This window comes from Gallus gallus, chromosome 1 (assembly GCF_016699485.2).
Source record: "Gallus gallus isolate bGalGal1 chromosome 1, bGalGal1.mat.broiler.GRCg7b, whole genome shotgun sequence".
NCBI lineage: Eukaryota > Metazoa > Chordata > Aves > Galliformes > Phasianidae > Gallus > Gallus gallus.
In genome coordinates, this window is record NC_052532.1 from 56,178,449 (window position 1) to 56,200,789 (window position 22,341).

General features: G+C 45.1%; 2 protein-coding genes across 14 annotated transcripts in view; both read left to right on the plus strand.

Annotated features, from left to right (window-relative positions):
* HIPK2 (homeodomain interacting protein kinase 2) overlaps positions 1–21,329 on the plus strand; it is a 132,876-nt gene extending 111,547 nt beyond the window's left edge. For 11 of the 12 annotated variants that reach the window (XM_015287609.4, XM_025155910.3, XM_040658695.2 and 8 more), the window contains exons 13-15: positions 7,910–8,157; positions 9,157–9,317; positions 11,049–21,329. In XM_015287609.4, the coding sequence (XP_015143095.1) occupies positions 7,910–8,157; positions 9,157–9,317; positions 11,049–11,516 (877 nt within the window). In that variant the 3' untranslated portion in view covers positions 11,517–21,329. Of the gene's footprint in view, positions 1–7,909; positions 8,219–9,156; positions 9,318–11,048 lie in introns of those variants that run through there. The other variant, XM_046910114.1, reaches the window with a different exon arrangement.
* KIAA1549 (UPF0606 protein KIAA1549 homolog) overlaps positions 20,133–22,341 on the plus strand; it is a 157,660-nt gene continuing 155,451 nt past the window's right edge. For both annotated transcript variants that reach the window (XM_046910086.1, XM_046910088.1), the window contains exon 1: positions 20,133–21,936. The gene's annotated coding sequence lies outside the window, so the exon portion shown is untranslated. The remainder of the gene's footprint in view (positions 21,937–22,341) is intronic.

Genomic DNA, 22,341 nt, shown 5'->3' on the forward strand with positions numbered 1-22,341 from the left:
GATGAGGCTATAAAGACTGCGGTGACAGAGTTTGCTCCTCGGAGAATTATTAGACCCAAATAAACAGTGCAGCACAGGGCAGCTGCCACTGCTGATCATCTACTGTGGATGAGAGAGGACTGCATTTTCCAGGAGTGTCTTTTCAGCACCTTTGATCACATGCAGGCACTCTGGATTCGTCTTGAACCTGGAGTGAGGTGGAAGGAAGAGCTATGATCCTGTGGCCACCTAGGCCTACTGTTGTCTCTTCCACCTCAACTTGGCTGCTCTCTGATCAGTTGCTTCGCTCAGCACCTCTCCAGGGAGAGAATCAGAACAAAGTTCTGGAAAACGTCTGGAAATCAAGTTGGGAGTGTAGGGCATTTAAATGTTTGGCCAAGATCTGGTGGGAAGCCAGGAGAGTGGTCCTGGGAGCGAGACTTGTATAAACAAACTGGCTTTCATATGACTAAATCATATTCAGGACACGTTCCTGCCTAGGATGAGATCTCTGGCTACTTTTTGTATCCATATGGCATACCTATACAGATTGCCAGAACTACAGCATTGCTAGGAGGCCGAAGCTGAAGAGCTAGATTTAATTCTTAAGCAATGTAGAGACATTTTGCATGGACATGGGTAATTCCAGAATCGGTAAGGTTGGCTGTGCAGATATAACCAGAGCAAGTGGAGTATTAGGGGCTGAGACACAAAAAACATCACGTCCAGAATGAGCATTTTGGATTGAAGTCTCAGAGACAGTGAAATCAGCTTGCTCAGAGCCTTTTGACCTGGGTAGATCCAAGACCAGATTCTCAGCCGGAGTAAAAGTCACTCGCTTTCAATCAAGGAAGTTGTGTCAGTACTTAATGCCAACAAACTTTGCCCCTGGCAAAGATGAGTTTGTTTGTTTGCTTTTTTCCATTGAAAGTATATAATTTAGGAAAGTAGCTCTGAGTTTTCTTACATGATTGTTGTTTACAAGGAAATGGGAGTAATAGTGAGGTACGTGCTTTATGGTAATAGGTGCCCAAATGTTCAGGATCTGCAACTGAGCCTAAAACGAAACTGTACAAAGAATGTGTTGTCTCACTCATATTTATGCAGATATCATGCTGCTGGGCAATAGCTGTGGTATGGGGGTGAAAAGTAAGGAATAACTTGAAACATGCTCTGAGTGACAGCCTAACAATATTATCTTTCTTGGATTAGGGTGGGGAAATAATCTGGTGGTTGCTCAGTCAGAGTTAACAGCCTGATCCCATCTTGTTGATAGCAGTGGTATCTTTGCAGTAACTTCACTGAAGTTGGTTCCACTCCTGAATTTGCTGCAGCAGTTCCTTCTCTTATTTCCTGTGGGGTTACAAATTTCTCTTTGACCCACGAGTCTAAAATGTTTGCTTTACTGATTGCTCAGTGAGGAGAGATTAAAGCTGTGGCTGTGAGAAGTAGGAGATCATTCGGTGATGTGAGAGTTTGTAAGTCTCAGTTTAAAAAAGATGGGTAACGCTGATAAGAAATGATCCTACTGCAGCGGTTTGGATTTAGTCTGACAGAAAAGCCTTTCTGTGTTACCAGAGTAATACCAGAGAGCTCTTCTAGTACAGGAGAAGCAACTTCTCTTACTGTCAAAAGAAAAATGTGAAGAATTCAGTGTGATACGGGCAGAATTTTCCTTTACCTAATGACAAACGCAGATGTTCACACAGAGTGTTTAGGCAATACCAGACGGCAGAGCAAGCAGGCCGGCATTTCACTCTCTCTTTGCTCACCTGTATTTTGCACTGGTGATGAGTATAGTTTGTTGTGGTCTTCTTAAAATCAATAGGCATCCGAAAATGTTGCGGTTCCGTTGTTTGAAGGTGCTGAGGAGGTGGTGCAAGATGGGCTCTGGGGGACCTGCTCAGTGGAGCCTTGTCAAAGAGGGCCATCTACTGGGCCCCATCCCTGTGCCCAGGCAGAAATTACAGAGGAGAGACCTAGGGTACAATTCCACAGGAACCTTCCTCATTGATACGGTCAAGAATTTGCAGGGTCGAATTCCTGGTTAAAAAAAAAAAATCAGTTTGTCAAAACCAGGGCATTTTGCAGGATATACTGGCATGTTTCATTGTCCTGTTGTTTGTTCTTTTTCTTCTTGTGATATCCCCAACACAGTGAAATCTAGGGAGCTGCGCAACTGCAAAAAGCTTTGACCATTTTTTAAAGGGGAGCAAAGTGTCAGGGAATTACCTGATGGAGAATAAGACCTCTGTTGGCTGGTTTCCTGGATTTATTTTTTTTTCTTTTCTTTTTTTTCAAACTGAAAACAAATAGGAAAAAAAAAATTGAAATAGTCAAAATGAAAAGGGAATATTTTGAATGAATGAAGCTGTTTTTACCTAGGTTATACCCAAAAGAGACAGGAGGGCCTCTCAGTTCTCTGCTGTTCACTCTGCCACTGATACTATAAATAATATCTCTTTAGCTTGGTTTTCTATCACAGTATTCAGTGTCTTCCCAGGCAAGAATCACAGAATCATAGAATCATAGAATGGCCTGGGTTGGAAAAAACCACAATGATCATGTAGTTTCAACCCCCTGCTATGTGCAGGGTCGCCAGCCACCAGACCAGGCTGCCCAGAGCCACATCCAGCCTGGCCTTGAATGCCTCCAGGGATGGGGCATCCACAGCCTTCTTGGGCAACCTGTTCCAGTGCGTCACCACCCTCTGAGTGAAAAACTGCTTCCAAATATACAACCTAAACTTCCCCTGTCTCAGTTTAAAACCATTCCCCCTTGTCCTGTCACTATTCACCCTCATAAGCAGCCATTCCCCCTCCTGTTTCTATGCTCCCTTCAAGTACTGGAAGGCCACAATGAGGTCTCCCCGGAGCCTTCTCAAGAAAGCTGACCAAAGCTAATGTGTGGGCAGACCTAGCACCAGCCTCATCGACCATCTTCACTGCCTCAGAATTCTTTCAGAGTTGTTTTTTTTTCCTTTTCCTTTAGATGGTAAACAATACAACAGAGTCTCTGTGTAGGTCTTATAACTGAGCGGGAGCTGATGTGAGTTGTTATTTGCCTTGTTTCCACTATTGCAATGATGGTAGAGCGTACTTCAGAGGGCATTCATTCCCCTTACACACAGAAATTGCTGGCAGGCACAAACCAGGTGTTTTTGCCAACTTGCTGATGTGTATGTGAGAGTCAAAATACCACTTGGAGTTCACTGTTGACATCTAGCCTACTGTGGCTATGTTATGCTGTGCATGATAATGGACTGACTCTGCATAGCAATACGTTGACTAACCACAATCATCTGGTAAAAAGATTGCTGCCTTCCATCTCCAGAAGACATACCAACATGCAGCTAATACCTAGAATAACAGAGATAGACAGTAGCACCCTCAGCTAACTGTCAGCAGCAGGACCTTTACAATCTGCTAAGCAATTCGGTGTATTTGACTTAAATAGCTACAGCATGTAGCTATTTACCCTAATAAAATAGCCTCAATGTTGTGCTTGATAAATACTTCATACCATCACAAAGAAAGTGAGAGCAGATTAACAGGTCAGGAAAGAGGTTGGGCTTCACAGGGAGGGGTATGTTCTCAACACTGAGCTATGCATGGCATAAGATCTCAATGCGAAGAGAGAGATTGCAGTGGTGGTGTGAGTTTTTATTGGCTGACTCTATACTTTCTTAGAATAGATGGATTATTCTGGAGCAACAAACTCAGAAGTTTCATATTCTAAAGTTTTCAGAGAACTGAAACAAAATTTGGGTGATGAAAAGCTAACGTACTGTGGTGTACTTGCACACCAATTCAGTGGCACAGATGTGGGACAGTCACCTTCTTTCCCCAAAAAAGAAGGCCATCTTAGTGACCTTGAGAGCCAAAAGCCTCTGTTGCCGTAGCTTCACCCACCCTGAAGGGCTTGCAACTCTGTGTGTGAACCACACACTGAAGGCTGCCCCTCCTGGACTCCATTTGTTTTTCTTTCTGGGACTCTGGTGGAACTCGAGATTTTCAGGGAAAAAAGATCCTATTTGTGTTATGCTGTCATATACCAAAATTTTAAGCTCGGCCTTCAGCAAGTAGAAATCATCTCCTCTTAACTTGCAACAGCTGCTATTGTCCGTGTCCTTCATTACTTAGATGGTGTTTGTGTAGCTTTAGCACCTAATTCAGCATCTTCTTTTCCTTGATTTCTTCCCACATTTCATTCTCAGAGTCTGCCTTTGGCACCTTTCCATTAACAGCATCTTGGATAGCCACCTTCATTTGGTGTGCATGCATTGTGGGTGCACTATACACTCACAAGGGTGATATGTGCTAGAGAGCTGTCTCTGGGTGTTGCTTCTGCTTTGCATTGAGGGTGTTTTCCTGCTCTGTGCCTGCAAATTCAATGAACGTGGATTGCTTTGTGTCCAAGTTTGTGCATAAGCCCTTCAGGACTGAGTGGGAACGGTCTGCTACTTGTAAACTAATAAGCTTACACAGCAGTGCTTATTTTTGCAGCTGCTGGAAGGGAGGACACAGCTCCTGCCACTAAGGGTTAAAAAGCCTTCACAACTTATTGCTTTTCAGTCTGTGTAGATGGATTTGATGCCACTTTGGTAATCTTTCCCCCTCTCCCTCATCTGGAAAATTAAAATACACCTACCCACACAAAGCAGGCAGGCACACAAGCTGACCAGGAACGCACGCCGACTCTCAGTGCTACTAAATCATGTATGCTGCTGCTACTGTGCTTACAGGAGGGAAAGCAATTACCAGGGCTGGAGTGAGCTTAAGAGGAAAGGGGCAAGACTTTTAATAGTATTTTTCTGTGTAAGCACAAACATCCCCAAAAGCTGTAGCTGAGTTATAGGAATACAGTAAGCTTGCTGAGTAGGCAAGTACTGTGTCAACAGGTATAAGCTCTCAGCCCTGATAGTTTGTGAGCAGGGAAGGCAGTACATCAGCCCGGACCCCACACAGATAACTTCTGCATTTCTGCAAGGTGGGGAGAGGAGCTGAGTCTTCAGAGGGAGCTGAAAGGAGCGCAGTTAGCAGTTAGCAAGGGTTTGAGAAGGGGGAATGCTAGCTCTTCTGGGCTGAATTTTCAAAAGCCCTGTTTCAGCTTAATGTGTATCTTTAAGCCTGTGAATCAACTGATTTTCAGCATGAGTTGGGCCTTTGATGCTTTTGAAATTCCCACCCTTAATCTCTCAGGCAGGCTGTGGTACAGCAGGTGCCTAACTCCAAGCGTGTGAATAGTCCCGACTGACTTCTCTGCATTCTCTAACATTAACTGCAGTTGCTTCCTTTCCTAAAGAATAAAAATCCGACTGCTTTCAGTGGAACTTCTCTTGCACTTGAAATGATGCAGCCTGCTGAATCAAAAGGCTAATCACTTTGGCCCTAATCCTGCAAATATTTACCCATGTGCTTTAGCTCCATTACCGGGAATAGTCCAGCTGACTTCAGTGGAACGACACATATTAGTTGTGCTAAGCACTGACGTAAGTTCTGGCAGGACCATAGCTCAGGTCCTTCTCAGGTTTTCATCCATGAAATGAGCTTAATATCTTGCTAAAGTCCCTTTCTCTTGAAAGGTTTGGGTTTGGGGTCACTTGTTTAACCAAACATTTTCTTCTTTTAACCAAAGAGCTATAATCTTTTGAAGGAGAAGAGTCCTCATGGCGCCTGCTTTGGCAAAACTTCAGTCAAGTTGGTGAAAAATGTGCTCATTTTCAAATAATAAATATCGCACGTTTCACAGAAAAATGCCCTTCCAGTTCTACAGCTCAGCCTTTCCCATGTCAAGTATCAGCTAAGAGCAAGTATTTCCAGTTCAGTAGCTCAGCCCCTTTTGTAAGGAAGGGACTGTAAAAGAATAGCTAGACCTTATCAGTTGTCAGAAAACTCTTCAGTGACTTGATTTTTCTTTATAAAATGTAATAACTGTCAGAGGTAGAGAATATATCTCTCTTCCCAACTGGCAGCCAAGGGTAGCTGCAAAGGGCAAGCAGTGTGAATACACATAAATGTATGATTACAGGCATTTCTACTGAAGGAGAGAGGAATATTGATGCAATATTAGTCATTTTTATTGACTTAATAGTCTTCTTTTGTAGCATGGTATCCAAACTGCTACATCTTTCTTTGCATAAAGTAGTTATCCATCTAAGATGGCTTGTTGTTCTTTTCACTCCTAACCCAGCGCTCCTCGGCTCCTTAAGGAATGCCAGATTACAAGGGTTCACTGTCATCTACCTTACTCATCTGAAAGGTCCCAGCCCTGCAGGCATTGCTTTCAGCTTTCAGATTCTTGTGCAACAACATCCCCTCCTTCTCTTTTTGCCCTGTTTTGTCAGTGCCTTAGGATAGCTGGGGCCTCTCGTGAGGTAATTTTCGCAGTGCCTAGAACATCATGGTTTTGTCACCACTTTGAGCCATGCCAGGACCATGCTGATAGCTCAGGAGAAGTTTGTATGACGGTAATTTGTTTGTGAATGCAGCACTCCAAGGCATTCTTTGATAGAAAAGATAGCTGATGGTTACAAGTCCTGGTGAGTTGCAGTTTGTGAATGCAGTTGGAGAGGCTTTGGGACAGTTGGAGGGACCCACCATTGATCCTTTAGCACTGTGAAAAACAATTCAGGCAGAAAAATGTCCTCGAAAGGAAACTGCTCTCAGTATATGCTCCGCCTTTCCCTGGGTAAGAAGCGATGCTGAGTCTAGAGAACAATTGGTCCCATCACAAACTAAGTCCAGATTAATCAGCTCGGACCTGGACTGGACTGGCCAGAGTGAGAGAACAGAGGTGAGACTCAATGGGAAAAGGACTTCTCTCTTTGTAAAGTGTGCACTCAAAAAGTTAAGAGTTGGATTCCTTTTTCTCCATGGCATTTCTGTTTCTGTTGGGGCTGTTTCCACCATTAAGCCTAATTACTTAGCTTTTTATGTGCTATCCATTTCTTTTCATCATTTTAAAAACTTCAGTTGCCATAACAACATAATGCAATCAGTGAAACATAGCAGCTATTTTCTGTAGTCAAGGTCTGTGCACTGTCAAGGATGTGAGCCATTTAAGCAAATCTTCGCTATCCCCCTTCCTCCCTCCTCCTTTTTACTCTCCCTTTCTCTCCCTAAACAAGCTCATAACAGGAAGGAGAAACCATCAGGAGTAATTAGACACAATAGCAGAGCAAATCCCAGTTGTACTCGTGCAGTCTAGTATAATGAACTTCTAGCACTAATCTTGGAAGTGTTGATGTTCCTTTTTAATCACTTTTTTGATGTCATAGATAGATTAGCTACAGCAGGACCTTGATAATCCATGTGAGAGCCAGGAGACCCAGTGCTTATTTGGAAAAAGAAAAGAAAATGTAGAGCTTCTATATGGCAACACATACTTTACTCGTTTTTTCTTCATTCATTCCTCAGTTTCAAATTCTTCTCAAAAATATATGCCCACTGCAATATATTAGTAAATAGAAAAGAGTGTATTTTGTAGATTCATGGGATTTAATCATGAAAATCCGTAGCATCTATTATTAAATCATTGCTGGAAGGCTGGGAGAAACCACCACATTTTTGTGTGGGTGGTGAGACTTGCAACAAAGCATAGTATAACTGCTGGGTCTCTACTGCACACGTATATAAAAAGCAGTCCGAAAATAAATCTGGCAGTCTGATTCAGTGCTATTCTAAGCAGTGGGAATATAAGATCTATCCACAATGTCTTACTCACTCCTTGACCTCCACAAAGGCTTCCCTAGAATAGTAATGAGTGAGTTTTGAAGCCTGGGATTCTGCATAAGCAGCCTCCAACTGGTGAAGGACTGCAGGGTGTGCTTTGCCTTTGCAGAGCTTGCCTGCCGTGGGCAGAGTCTTCTGGTGGCTTCCAAGTCGATAGTTCCCCATTCACTGTTTCCATTTGTGTGCTTGTGTTTCAGCACCTTGTCCAAGCAAAGGAAGAACGTCATCAGCTGTGTCACTGTGCATGATTCCCCCTACTCCGATTCCTCCAGCAACAACAGCCCCTACGCCGTGCAACATCGCGCAGGACAGAATAACGGGAACACATATGACACCAAAGGGGTTCCAGAGACTCACTGCAGTGGGAACCCCCGAACGATCATCGTGCCACCACTGAAAACCCAGGCCAGTGAGGTGTTGGTAGAGTGTGATAGCCTGGCACCAGGTAAATTGCACCTCTTCCGTCAAGAGAATTAGTAAGAAATAAATGATTTATCTTGGAAGAATCTCATTGTTCGGTTTCATTTTGTTTGTTTGTTTGTTTTGTTTTCCAAAGAGACCGTGCTCCTGCCCTGCTCTCAAGTGACACATCTGTTCTTGGGAGCCATATTGCATTGCTTATGTGCCTTGGTACATTCAGGAGTCACAGGGGCAAGCTTTACTGCTAGTTACTTCTGTGCAAACCCAAGAGCAGAATGCAGTCTTTAGCTCAACATTTGACAGGAAAGGCTCCCAAATGCAAGTGTGAACCTTTGCTGCCCTTCCTTTCCATAGGTTTACTTTACAACACATAAGAGATTGAAAACACATGTGCATTTTCATCCGAACTTATTGACGTTTCTGGGAAGAACAATTCCCCAGCATCTTCACTATGGACTGATGAGGTTTGCTCGTCCAGAGCCTCTGCAGTATTAGATAGTATAATGTGTTGAAAAGGGGCTTATGTGGAAGTTTGGCCCAAAGCAATTTGCTTTGTGCTATTTGACAGTCTTTTCTTTTGATGCACTGCTGGTGAACACGAAGGCTCAGAGGGTGAGCTCCCCACTAGCTTGCTCTCCCTCCCTTCCTACTCACCATGAAGTCAGTCAAGCCAGGGCTTTTTTATGCTGTGCACAGTGTACTTTCCTTCCTCTCTTTGGGATTTGTACCTGCATCGTACAGTTCTACTGGCAGAACAGTTTCTCACACTTCTGAAGGATCTTTAAAGCCTTCTCCAGGGCCAGTTTGGGGTCCAGATCTGCTTGTCTGCCTCTAAGATGACGGTCTGGTTTGAGTATAAGAAGCACTACTGAGGTATCTCTTAAGAGAAACCATTTTCTTATCCTGATTCTGTTTTATGTCTCCTCCTCAAAGCCACTCTGGAGGAGACTCAGTGAGGAAAAGGTAGGGTGAGCAATTAAAGAATGTGATATAAGCTACAAATGTGTTTCCTTTCCTGGCACAGTCACCACCAGTCACCACTCATCCTCCTACAAGTCCAAGTCCTCCAGCACCGTGACCTCCACCAGCGGTCACTCTTCAGGGAGCTCGTCTGGAGCCGTTGCCTATAGGCAGCAGCGACCAGGAGCACATTTCCAGCAGCAACAGCCTCTTAATCTAAGCCAGGTAAGTCAATTGAGACAGATTTTGGCGGTATATCACCCAGCTGCAACCCACTGCTCCTCCAGTGTGTGCTGTCCTTTTCTAACTTAATGACAGTTGGGCCTCGTGTTGAGTTTGATGGACTTGTTTCAGCTTCATTGCAGAGCTTGATCTTCTGGCTCTGGCAGTAGAGGCAGTGCAGATCCCAGCTGTGAGGGGACTGGCAGTTTTCTTAACATGTGTCTAGAAGTCAGATGATCTAAGAATGTGAGTGGAATTAAGAGAGGAGAGTGCAGTAGCTCAGACACAAGGTGGTGAAACAAGGCCATGTAGGAAAGTCCGAAGTCTCTGTAGCTATAGGTAAGTACAGGGAGAGTATCTTTTGAGGAAAGTCTCCATCAGATGTGACAAGGAAAAACTGAGCCTCTAAGCATAAACATGACCTCTTGTTGCGTAACGAGTTTGATCCATTCCGTGATAAATCTGGGCTGAGATCTGGACAAAATCCCATTGCTTGGCATCAGGCAGTTCTCAAGATGTTTCATGGTCTGTGATCAAAATGCCCAGGGGGTTCCCCAGGAGCTTCATTAAATAATGCCCTTTTCACAGACTGCACCTGGGACCTCTCTCTTTCCTGAAGTGAGATGATGAGCATGGAAGTTACAGCAGTTATCAGTGTTTCCAGAGGAGAGTGTCTGGAGAGCTCAAAGAACGGTGCCTGTTTGCTTCCAGAGCAGAACTGGTTTAAAACAAAATAATTTGTAGGAGAAAAATGTCCCCTCCCCTCAAAAGTTAGTTGAAATTTGAACTAGCTTGAAATAAAAGCAAGTAAAAATGGAGGCAATGGGTGAGATGCTGTTTCCAAGAGTAGAGGAGAGGTGTGGCTGCCATATTTTAAACCACAGTGACAGCACACGGAGCTCTTAAAAGGATAAAAAGAGTTGGAAAACTAGAAGGAAATAACATGGAGTGCTGCCCTTCCTGCCTTCTAATTCCCACTTTTTTTGTTATTTAATATTCTCACTACACCATAATTACAAATGACTGGTAGAATTCCATGGCACTGTTGTACAATGCAAAAAACAAAAGCAAAAACAAAAACTGAGGCAATCTCTGAAAAACTACGTTGTTTCTGTCCCACTGCAAGAAGCTGCCTGTGCTAAACTAATTATGGCTGATTAGATGAGGGTGCCAGGCACCTGCAGGATCTGATCAAGCCAGAGGGTTTTATCTTTAAGAAATAAAGTAGTTATTTAACTTACCCTGGAAACGATAACCTCAAAGACCCAAACCGAATGAAAATAAATTGCCTGTTCTAGGCGTAGCTAGGTGGTTTAATTCCCCTGAGATATCCGTGCACTGTATTACATCATCAGAGAGTTCAGTAACAAAGGCTATGCGTCATGTGAGTGATTAGAGTTGTGGAAGTGTTCTTAGGACCCAAGCATCCGAGGCCGGGTTTCCATAGGAGCTGTATCAGCAGGTCGTGACTCACAGCGGGGAATTCTGCTCTCAGTTTAGGGGCCATTGTGGTGAACATGTAAGGCTACAGAGTCTTGCTAGGTTTGGGAGGGACCCTTTGCCATTACCTGTTCCCAAGGAGAGATTGTGGTGATGCTGAGGATGCCAGGAGAAGAGCCAGGGACTTTCCTGAAGCCATCCCCGTTTCATGGGGTGGCCCCCAGGCATCACTGAGGATGTAAAGAGCCATCTCTTGTCTTGTAACCAGTTATCACTATTGCTGTCTTTATCCAGGCCCAGCAGCACATCACGACTGATCGCACAGGGAGTCACCGGAGACAGCAAGCCTACATCACTCCAACGATAGCTCAGGCCCCGTACTCTTTCCCGCACAATAGTCCCAGCCACGGTACAGTTCATCCTCACTTGGCCGCGGCTGCCGCTGCTCACCTGCCCACCCAACCCCACCTCTACACATACACCACCCCAGCCGCCCTGGGCTCCACGGGCACCGTCGCGCACCTGGTGGCCTCCCAAGGGTCTGCACGGCACGCCGTGCAGCACACCACCTACCCCGCCAGCATCGTCCACCAAGTCCCCGTCAGCATGGGCCCGCGGGTTCTGCCCTCGCCCACCATCCACCCGAGTCAATACCAGGCTCAGTTTGCCCATCAGACCTATATCAGTGCTTCTCCAGCCTCCACAGTCTACACTGGATACCCACTGAGCCCCACCAAGGTCAACCAGTACCCTTACATCTAAACACTGGAATAAGGAGCGAGAGACACGCCCAGCCCGGCGGCTGCTTTTGTACTGAAGAACATGACAAATAACAATGCAATGGGAGGCTCGCGGGAAACTTGAACGAAGGAGACTTTCAGGAAGAAACGAGAAAGAGGAAAGAAAGGGGAGAACCAATTCTACACTTTTTATTTAAAAAAAAAAAAAGAAAATGGAAAAAAAGAACAGAAAAAATATAAAACCACAAAAAAAAAAAAAAAAAAAAAAAAAAAACAACCATTCTGCACCAAACTAGAGAGAGAGAGAAGCAGAAGGACCCTCCAGCGGGTCCTGTGTTTTGAAGAACTTCACCAATAGACTTTTAAAGGTTATTTTCATCCAATAGTGAGCTACATTTAGAAATTTGTTGTCCAGAACACCTAAAATAAAATCCATCAGGCATTTAATCCAGTAGGTGTATGGAGTAGGGATTTATCCAGCATTTCAGAGGGTTTTGCCCCATTTTTGGCTGTGGTCTCTGTATCCCAAAGCACGCATGAGGCTTTGGGGGTTCTTCTGGAAATAGAAAATGGCTAAAGGAGGCTGAGGGAGGAGGAGGAAACGTTGTCTCAGTGCTCTTAAATTCTGACCTAACGCTGATTTGCTTGAACATATGTGGGCAAAACAGGCCACGCAGCGCTGGTTGAGATCAGAAGCAATGGGGTTGTTTTTTCCCTTTCCTTGAACACACTGGATAAATCCCTGAGAAATTCTGTTCCTAAATGAGATCTCTAATAATGTATGTTGGATTTCAGTTTTGTTTTATTTTGTTTCATTTGGAAGTTTTCCTTTTAATCCCTAGCCGTTTTAGTATAGGAGGAGACATTTTAGCTGCCCCCGGTAGAATGTAGCACTCTACAGGTCATACACCCTTTTTACTCTTTTGTGTTGAACTTCAACGATACCAATAGATTATTCCTCAATGTGATTGCACAAAGAAAAGTGATATAACATAGGCATGTAAGAAATGTGATTGTCCAGGTATGTATGTACGTGTGTGCGTGTGTGTGTGCAGATGCTGCCTTCTCTCTGTGGTGTGTTCCTCGGCACAGCCATTACAGCTGTCACAGTCTTAGTTTTACATCATTCCCTCGTAGTGCCTTACCGAACTACAGATGCGGTTTAAGGGTTTACTTCCACTGGTACTCCTAGAAACTGACTGAGGCTAGTCGGAATTTAATCTCAGCTCTTTTTCTTTTTGGGTTGTTATTGTTGATTTTCTTCTTCTGGTGGTGGTGTTTTCTTTTCCCACGTCGTCGATCTTAGCTCACTTGGCATGGTGTTGGGGAGGCTTGCTGGGGCTGGAAGCGTGTATATCAGGATGTTTCCTCTAGCACTGAATGGGCTGGAAGGGACCAGGTCGTTGTGAGACCCAGCATGCTTCCCAGGGGCTCTGAAGGTGTGTTCGTGGATTGGCCTCTTTCTTCCTGTTGGAAGAACAGCTTTCCTCCCCTAAAACTGAGTCCTTATGCTTGCTGATGGTAAAGTAGAAGGACAGAGCCCTCCTGAATCGTCAGCTTGTCCTAGTTGTGTGTTTGAAATGGGAGCAACACCCTAGCCCGTGGGAGGGGGCAACAGCAGCTGTTGTCAACAGCTCTCACTATGTCTGTCAATGGGAGGGGATCAGGAATGGGCTAAATTGGGGTACCAAAGCAAGCATGGCAAAATCCAGTTGAGGGATTCAAACTCAGGTTTCATAAATGATAGAGCATTGAGAGTCATCGGGCCTTACCCACTGTAACACAGTTGTGGCAGAATGCATTTCCCGTCCTCCCCCTAAACTTGCTCTGGAAGATTTCCTGCAGTTGGGTGTCCCTTGAGCCGGGAACACATTGTAGTCTGGGTCCTCCACACCGAGGAGCAAGGAGCAAGGGAGGTTTTGCTGGTAACAGCAGTTGCACTGCTATATCGGGATTTAGAAGTGTCTCTGAAGTACCCTTGTATATGGAAGGGCTTGGGAGGAAGGAGAGAAGAGAGTTTGATAGAAAGTTTCTGTGAAAGCTGAAGTCTACGTGGCTGCTCAGTTCCACTCTTCGTTTCTCGGTAACTAGAGCATGAAGTATTTAAGTGTTTCACAAGATGCAGGCTCATCGTCATGGTGGCACGGGGTGGGTTCCCTAGCAGCGATAGGGAAGGAGGTTCTTTCAAGAAGGGAAGCTGGCAGAAAGACGAGCACAAATGCATTGTCTTGTGGTGAGTGCTTGGCTGGCCTGATCGAGGGGATCCTGCTACGCATAGATGGGGCAACGAGACTGTTGCCTTCTGATCAACCACCAAGTAACATCCCTGGTTGCCAGCTCTGATTCCTGGGCTGTCCTTACACAGTTTTCTTTTCCTGCCTGTCCTTCATTCCAGCTCAATATACTGTAGGTGAGGATGCGATCTCCCAGCAGTCTGTGCACCTTACGCCTTCCATTGGAAATACAGCACATCCCCTTTCATCTGGGGCAGAAAAATAATTCCCCGTTCTCTTTCTGAAATTCTGTTGCATTCCTCTCCTGTCCCACCAGTTCAGGAATGAGAGTGTCATGCTGCTTGTGTCATGAAAAGGAAAGATAATGATATTTTATTGTATGGTTGTTACGATTATTGTTATTATTTTATTGTTATTATATTTTACTCTGGGTTTTAATTGCACATGCATTCCTTAATCCTTGTGTTATTTTATCTCTTAGTATTGTTATTGTTGTTAATTTTATGTCCCTTCGTCGGTGGCATCAGAAGGGTTGCTGTGTTTGTGAACACAGCGGGAGGAAGGGGATGCAAGGTTGTCCTGAGAATGAAATTGCAGGGGAAGCGTGCGGCTCTGTGAGACAGCCTGGAGGGGCGGGAGGTGTCCTCCACTCCCCATCTGCATTTCAGAAGTCCAGGAAGATTCATTCAGAGGCCAAAACCAATCAGCAGCTAACAGCGGTCTGTCAGGGGAGCTGAATTAAAGGCAGGTGGGGACCTTGGGCCTTAGGATGTAGCTCAAGATCACTTTGTTTGATCGGACACTTCTACGAGATCAAGACTCCATGTGCTCCAGGCCATGATCAGGTGGCCTTTACAATTAACCCGAGGCCATGCTATGTGTTAAGATTGGGTTTTCTCTAAGGCAAAAGCAGATAGATAGTTCCCCAGAAGCAGGACTAGCAGAGGAACCACTGTGAAGGAGGGCACGTGGCTCCCAGTCCCATCACTGGATGAACAACACTGGTATGCACAGGATGTTTTTGCTGGGTAAAACATGGCCACAGAGAGCAGGTTCCTCACCTCTCCTTCTCTCTGAGCATTAGTGAGGTGTTCACGGATGCTTGGTTGGCATTTTTTTCCCCTGATGTAGATTTTTTCTTCTTTTATAATTATTTGTTGTCAAATTTTATTATTAAGCTATTCTAGTCTCTAGAATGTAGGTATTTATGTTTTCAATTTGCTCTGTTAGAATGGGGGGAAGCAGTGACTGAATTTAAACTCCTTAAAAAAATGATAGGACTTCAGCAGAGACTTAATCATGCACCTGAGTGCTTTGCTAAAAAATAGACTTTAAACCCTTCGAGTTAATTACTTGTTTGTGTGCTTCTCTGGCTTAGGACTGTTGAAGCATGGAAGGCTGTAATCTCAGTCACAATCACATTTCAGTTGTACTAACAGTGTTTTCCCTGTGTACCTACCTGGTCTGTTCTCCCACTTGGGCTTGAATCTGATTTCAAGGGTGTTGGACAGGGCAGTGTGGCACACGTGGGCAGCAGAAGCAATGCTTGTCAGAGGAGGTGGCCTGTTACATTGCCCTCACTGGAGTCGCTGACCTGCCAGCTGTAGGGGTGGGAGAATCGTGGTGAAGGGACACTGGTGGCAAGGGATGAGTAGCATGACCATTGGACTGCTGTGGTGTTGCAACACTGAGAGGTATGTTTTCTGGTGGAATTCAGCAACACCTCCTCCCTCACACCCATGCAAAGGCATAGGATGGAAAAGTGTGGCACTGGTAGGCACAGGGGAAAGCTGATTGCATTAGCAGAGGAAACAAATGCTTTGCGTGCTATCAAGTGCCACATACATAACAACAGCCAGCTTGTTTTGCTTGCGGAGTCCTCTGGGGAGGAAACAGGACTGGAGTGTTTGGGCTGGGTTGGTGCTCTTTGTGTGCCTGGAATGAACTGCATGGAAACTTGAGAGAGGGGGCGAATGTTTAGATGCTGGAGGTGTTAAGGATGGCTAGTGACTGGCACTTTGGAAAGGCAGTCCCTTTCCACATTGTCTCATCTTGCTTTCTCCATGCCTGGGAAGCAGAAAAAAGCACGGACATTGCCACTCCTTGTGGGTAGATGTTCAGATTCCTGCTGTGAAACCAGAACATGGAAGGGAGTGGGGAAAACAATTGACCTGAGCAGAATGGGAGACCCGAACAGAAGCACTTCCCAGTGCAGATGGGGTCAAATCCAGTCATTTGAGAGAGCAAATGCAATCACATCTTCCTCAGCAGGGTTGTGCTTGCTTGCACTAACAAATCAGGCCTCATCAGATCTCTTTCTCTCTCTAGCGATTTTGTCATAATAGCCGAAGCATTCCAAGAAAGGGACACTTCTATCTGACGTTTTTCCTTTTTTATACTTTCAAGGGATTATATCTTGCAATTTGGTTTGAAGGAAATTCCCTTTGCAAACTTGAAGGGCGATGAACCCAGCTCTTTCGTTAACCAAAGAAGATTTTTTTAAAGATAGAGAGGAAGAGACCCCCAGCCAGTACAGAAACCAAACCAAGCCACGGCTGCCAGGCAGCAGCGATGAGCTGTTGAACTGCCTCTTCTGTCTTCTTTTACTTTTTCTCTCTCAAGTTTCTATTGTTATCTCAAGTAGCTAGCTTGATAAGCAGAGAAATTCACACTAAATATTGCTGCTATCCTAAACTTTAGGGGATGTCAAAAACTTTGTTCTTCTCTCATTATCATTCACCTTAATTAAGATGCGTCAGTGGCAACAGCATGGCATTGAAATTAGGAGCTGCCTGGTGGGAATAAGCTTCTGGTTGATCTGTATGCTTCTGTAGCATTTGCTTTGCATTTAGGACACTGGTTTTGCTCTGTGGGTCAGACCCCAAAGAGTGCTGCTGTGTGAGGCCTCTGCAGGGCTGGGCACAGGTGCTGGATGGAGCAGTGTGTTTTCCACAGCTTGGCAGTCAGCCCTCTGGGGAGGCCTGCTGGATGAGGGATGCCTGTACCCAGGGTGTGTGTAACTGATCTTAGCCCAGGGTGGGGAAAATATGGGGTGGAGAGGCTTTCCCCTTCCTGCTGATGTAGCCATTCCTGTCCTATGGGAATGTGTGTCTCCAATGCCTGACACCTGCCCTGTCTCCCCCTTGTCCCCAAATCCCCCTAGTGCTCTAATGAGATGCCCCAAGGTCCCTACTCGCCACCTGTGGCCTGCAACCATGTGTGCAAGTTGTCCTGCTTGTCCCATGTGCATGGAGGTGGATCTGTGCCACTGGGCTCCCCACACCACAGCACTGAGGAGAAGGAGGAGGAGGAGGAGGAGGAGGAGGAAGAGGAGGAGAATTCCACCCAGGAGCAGAACAGGCCATAGCTGCATGCCTGGGTGGTGCTGCACCTCTGAGTGGTGCTCAGAGCCAGTGTGCCAGCCCTGTGGCAGACAGTGCTGGGGCTGCTGCAGGAGGCACCATGTTGTCCAGCTGGGCCTCGTGGTGCACCAGGCCTTGGCAGGCCGCTGAGGCCAACCCAGGTGCTGTGTGAGCCAGAGCTGCCAGCCTGGGGCCTGGTGCTGGAGGTGGCTTCTGCCCAGGGTGGCTGGTATCCTGTAGGAGCTGTGGGCACGTGTGGCAACATGCAGGTTGAGGGCTGTGGCAGCCATAGTGGGCCCTGCCTGTGCCAGGCGCGGTCGGTGGAAGGATGCATGTCAGAGCATTTACAGCGTCAGGAGTGAGATCCGAAGCGTGAATGAGCTTGGTTCCTCAAGAGTCTTACAAAGCATACTCAGAAGGTTGGCTTTCTGCATTTCTAGTTTGAAACTCCTGTTTCTCATTTACGGGTTAGCTTCGTCCTTCCAGTTTTAGCAGTGCTGCTATAACAAACTGTTTGTGTGTGTTTGAGGATAAAGGGGTTTTTTTTTTGTTTGTTTGTTTTTAATCTTTTGCTTATCGTAGTTAATCTAAGAAAGGCAATACTAAAGGTATATTTTTTTTCCAAAAATGATATTTTTTACTGCACTGATAAATATTGTGACATCTCTGTTCTGAACTCTTTTGCTGTGAGGGGAACCGTGTGCAGACTCACACAGACCTGTAAATACTTGCGTGTACTTCTGACAGCCAGGGATTCTTTTTTCTCTTTTTTGTTTCTTCTTTTCTTTCTTTCTTTAGAGCAAGGTTTCTTCTTTGAAACAGGAGGCAATGGGGCAACGATGCTCAGAGCAAAGCGTATCCCACTTTGAGAACATAGCCAAGGAGTTTTCGAAGTGCTGGCGTAGAGTTAACGTTTAATGCCGACGTATTTGATTTGGTTTGATTTTTTTTTTTTTCCAGCAACTTGTTTGGAAAGGAATAAGGCAGAAGAGCTTTGGTCTGGAGTTCTGATCAGAAATGTTATCCGTCTCTTTCATGGCACCTCCCAGTTCTGCTTTTGTTGTTGTTTTTCCTTTCTTTTTCCCAAACTGGCTCACTGCAGGCTCGCTGCCCTGGGCTCTCGGTCAGCCGGCGGCTGCGGTGCTCGGGGACCACCGGTCCCTTTGGAAGCAAACCCACTGGCCAGGACCCCAGGTGCTGGCCCAGCAGAGCGTGGGATAGCCTCGGGTTTTTTTTTTACGGAAGGATTTAGATACACTTATATTACGCAAACTGTGACCTAATGGCAATAATTACCTCAAATGTGGGCATTCATCCTGGTTTTAGCCTTTCTGAAAACATGTAGCCAGCTTGAACTTCGATTCAAAGACTCTAAACTCTGTATGGGCGGAATAGCGATAAATGCCCACCCTGGTCATTGTTGCTTGAGTGGATTCTGATGACAGTGAATCTTTAAAGAGAGAGAGTTAAACCAAGGAATAGATTACTCTTTTATGTATTTTAATCAATTGTGATGTTAAATGCACATGTAAGTATATATGTTTATAGCTACTGTAAAATGCTTTGGCCTTCTAGAAGATATTTAATGAGTCACATTTTAAACCAATATGAACTGAATAATAGACTGTGGCTACTTAAACAGTTTTCTGGCTACATTTTATAGTTATTACAGTGTTTTATAGTTTACATTTAAACTGGTACTTTTTAAGGGAAATCTTGTGTTTGTAAATGACACCTTCAAAAACTCAATACAGCTGCCTCTTTTTAATTTTGCCCTTTAAAAATGGAAAAGTACAAGTGTGTCTTTAATATGTATATTCTGTTTTGAGATATAACATAGTGTTGGAAAGTCAGTCCAGAGATCAAGTAATCCACTGTACTCCAAAGTCTGGTTGAGAAAACACTCCACCCACTCTGCAGATTTAGCACATGTAGCCCAACAGATAAGCTGTGTGCGTACTCGTTTAGATTGCGTACTTTACCGAACTCCTTGGGTTGTAGCAGGGAGCACAGTGCTCCCAAAGTCACTGCTCTTTGTAGGATCCTCATCTGGATGAAGATACCCATGTAAGGAGAATGAAGGATATTCAAAGGAAGGATCGTATTGTACTGTTGGTCAATCGTTAGCCAAATAATGAATTCCTGAGTTAGCAATTCCCTGTTTTACTTTGGTTTTGTGTGTGCATGTGTGTTTGGTGTGTGACAGCCACTCAGAGGCAATGCTGTAATTTGGCTTTTGTCTGTTCACCCCATTGTTACAAGCAGTGCTTACCCCCACAGAGACGTTTTGAACCAGTAAACGAAATGCAAAGTTCATCGACCATCCCCTTGTCAGCTTTGTTTTCTTAGCCAACGTCAGTTCCCATCAGCACTGTCTCACTTAGCTGTCTGGCTTGGTCTTTTGTGTTCTGCCACTTGAGTAACCAATGAACATGGTATAAATGTCTGCTGGGCAAAACGATACTGCTGAGGTACTGCGTGCCCTCTTCCTCAACCACCGCATACGGCTGCCTTCGGCACCTGCCTGGCCTCTTCTAGGGGTCAGACCCGCAAGCACCAGCACACTCGAGTGGAGGAGGCAGAGTCCCGTTGAATACTTAGGCTTGCAGCTTGTCAGGCAAGAAGGGGTTTCCGCCACTGGCAACGCACATCCCTTAGAACCCGCTGGTTACATATAGCGCTGCTGCCCTCAGAAAGGAAATAGCAGGCTTCTGCAGTGCTTCCACATCGCGTGGTTACATGCAACACTTCTGGATCTTTTTCCCCCTTTTTATTCCTTCTGTGTTCGATTCTGTATCTTATTTAATTTCACTTCTGTTCTGTATTCTTCTCAAAATGAGACTTCCATGGATATCCCAGGGCACAACCATTTCAGGTGTAAAAAAAAAAATAAAAAGGATCCCATCCCATGTTTCACCGACTGAGAAACCAAGGCTTTTTGGGTACCGACTCTACTTGGGCAGAACCAGAACGTAGCCTGTGTCTTTTATACCAAATCCAATTTCTGAAAGGAGCGGAAGTGTAACTAATAGCTTTATTGAAGGAGCGAGAGAGAGAGAGAGAGTGAGAGAGGGAGCGAGACGGAGACGAGAGAGAGGGGCATCTGGGAAGTGGTGGAGGCTGGACTCCGGGTAGTTAAGAGCCAACCAATGGGTGAAACTTTTTTTTTTTTTTTTTCCAAGTGGTAAAATCCTTCTAAAACCAGGAGTGGGGGAGTGGAGGGAGCGTTTTGTACCTTCTGACTGCTCACAGGGCCAGTGCACTCTGGGTGGGAAGTGGAAGTTAACGAACACTGCACCGAAATTAAGGAGGGGGAGAGAGGGGAGGAAAAGCTGTGAAATACGGTCACCGCTGCAAGGGGAGGGATGCCCCTGCCCGGCTCTGCATCTCCAATGGTTCTTTCTCTACAGCATCATCTCAGCCCAGATACCCCACAAAAGCCCTGAGCCGTTGTGTTCCTTCACTGTACGGTTTCTGTAATAAGAGTGTTAATCCATGTTAATCTTTGTGGAAATTACCGTGTGCGACAGTATTTTCTTGTGTACTGCTTTTTTCCTATGTGAATCGTCCCTTCATTTTTTTTCTTTCTTCGTTTTTCTTTTTCCTTTTCCTTTCCTTTTTTTTTTTCTTCTTTTTTTTCTTTTCTTTCGGTAAATGCGTCTTCTTTTAAAGAAAAAAAATCAACAAAACAAACAAAAAAAAAACTAATGTGTTGTAGACCTCTATGTAACCTATTCCTTAGTCTCATATTATAGGTATGTTATAAGAATGGATATTTTACTTGGCTTTAGAATGTTTTACAAGAAAACTAATTCTTAACCAATCAAGTTCTTGCTACTAAAAAGAAAAGAAAATGCTTGTGTTTTTCATCATGACGTTGTGTGCTTCTAATTAATAATCATTTTCGTTGTAGAAAAATGGAGTGAATTTATATTAGTCTTGGAAACTAATAATAGCATTGTAAATTTATGAGATGATTTTAACAGAAAATACATTATAGAAGAATATAGTTATTTTAATTGTAATATTACTAACTGTAGGGTGAGAAAGGAGGTCCCGTTGTGGTGAACTATGTTATAGCTTGTTATTCACGGTTTCTTTTTGATCATTTTTTCGGTCTCTGAGGTGAAACGAGTTATTAATCAGAATTTGTAAACTCACATATGCATATTGTATATGTGTAGAAATGTAATCACACTTTGTCTTGGAATTACATTAAACTGTTTTAAGTCACTGCAAGGTTTGTGTGTCTGCGTGTCTTATCGCTAGGTAAGTTCGGGCCGAGTGCTTGGTTACGCAGTTCCTTTTTTCAGTCTCCCATGTCTGTTTGAAAACCCTCACTAACAGCACCATTAATAATAAGTGAGTAGTTACCCCTCGGCGGCGACACTTAGGTGTGTCAGACCACATTTCTTCCCGGAGCGGCAGAGCATCCACGCTGAGCTGCTGGCTCTGAGCTCCATGGAGCCCACAGGGCTGCGACTTCGCACCCCTTGGCGCTCCCTCCCCGGCACTCTGCTGGAGGCGTGGGCAGATAGACAGCAGCCAAGTTCTTCTTTGCATGACGCCTGAGCCCTCGTTGTTGTTCTGTGAAGCTTGTGTATAAGACTGTAAAAAATGTTTGTCGCTTCTCTGTCCAAGTCAGACAAAGTTATTTCTGACTGTTTTTTCCCAGAAGAAGAAAAAACTCCTGCAGTTTGAGCAGGGCTGCTTCCGATGGAGCCTGAGGTGACTCGCAGGAGGGAGTGAGGATTTCAGCCAGCAGAAGGAAGCGTGAGAACAGCCTGGGAGCACCAGACCCCACCAGTGCCCCGGCTCTGGCATCCAGGCTTCCCGAGCTCTGCAGGTACAGTCATTTCCTGGGTTTCAATTTCTGTCATTTACCTGCACATTCACTTACAAACGCTGTTATGTTCATTACATCTAAGCTTGGTAGCAATTTTACTGAAACCCACCTAGGATTTACTGACCAGCAGTAGGCAGGACCACCCGATCTCCTGCCATGAGCACAGCTAGCCCCAAGGAGCCCAGCCCATGTCGAAGGGCTCAAGCACCTCCCATGGCTACAGGGCTGAGCATGAGATCATCTCCCTCTGGGATACCCCTGAGCTGCCCTTGGGGTGGGTGGGAGGTGGCTCCCACCCAGAGCCACGGACTTGCTGTGGCTACAGGAATTCCCAGGGATGTGGTGGAGTCACCATTCCTGGAAGTGTTCCAAAACTGTGTGGATGTGGCACTGAGGGACGTGATC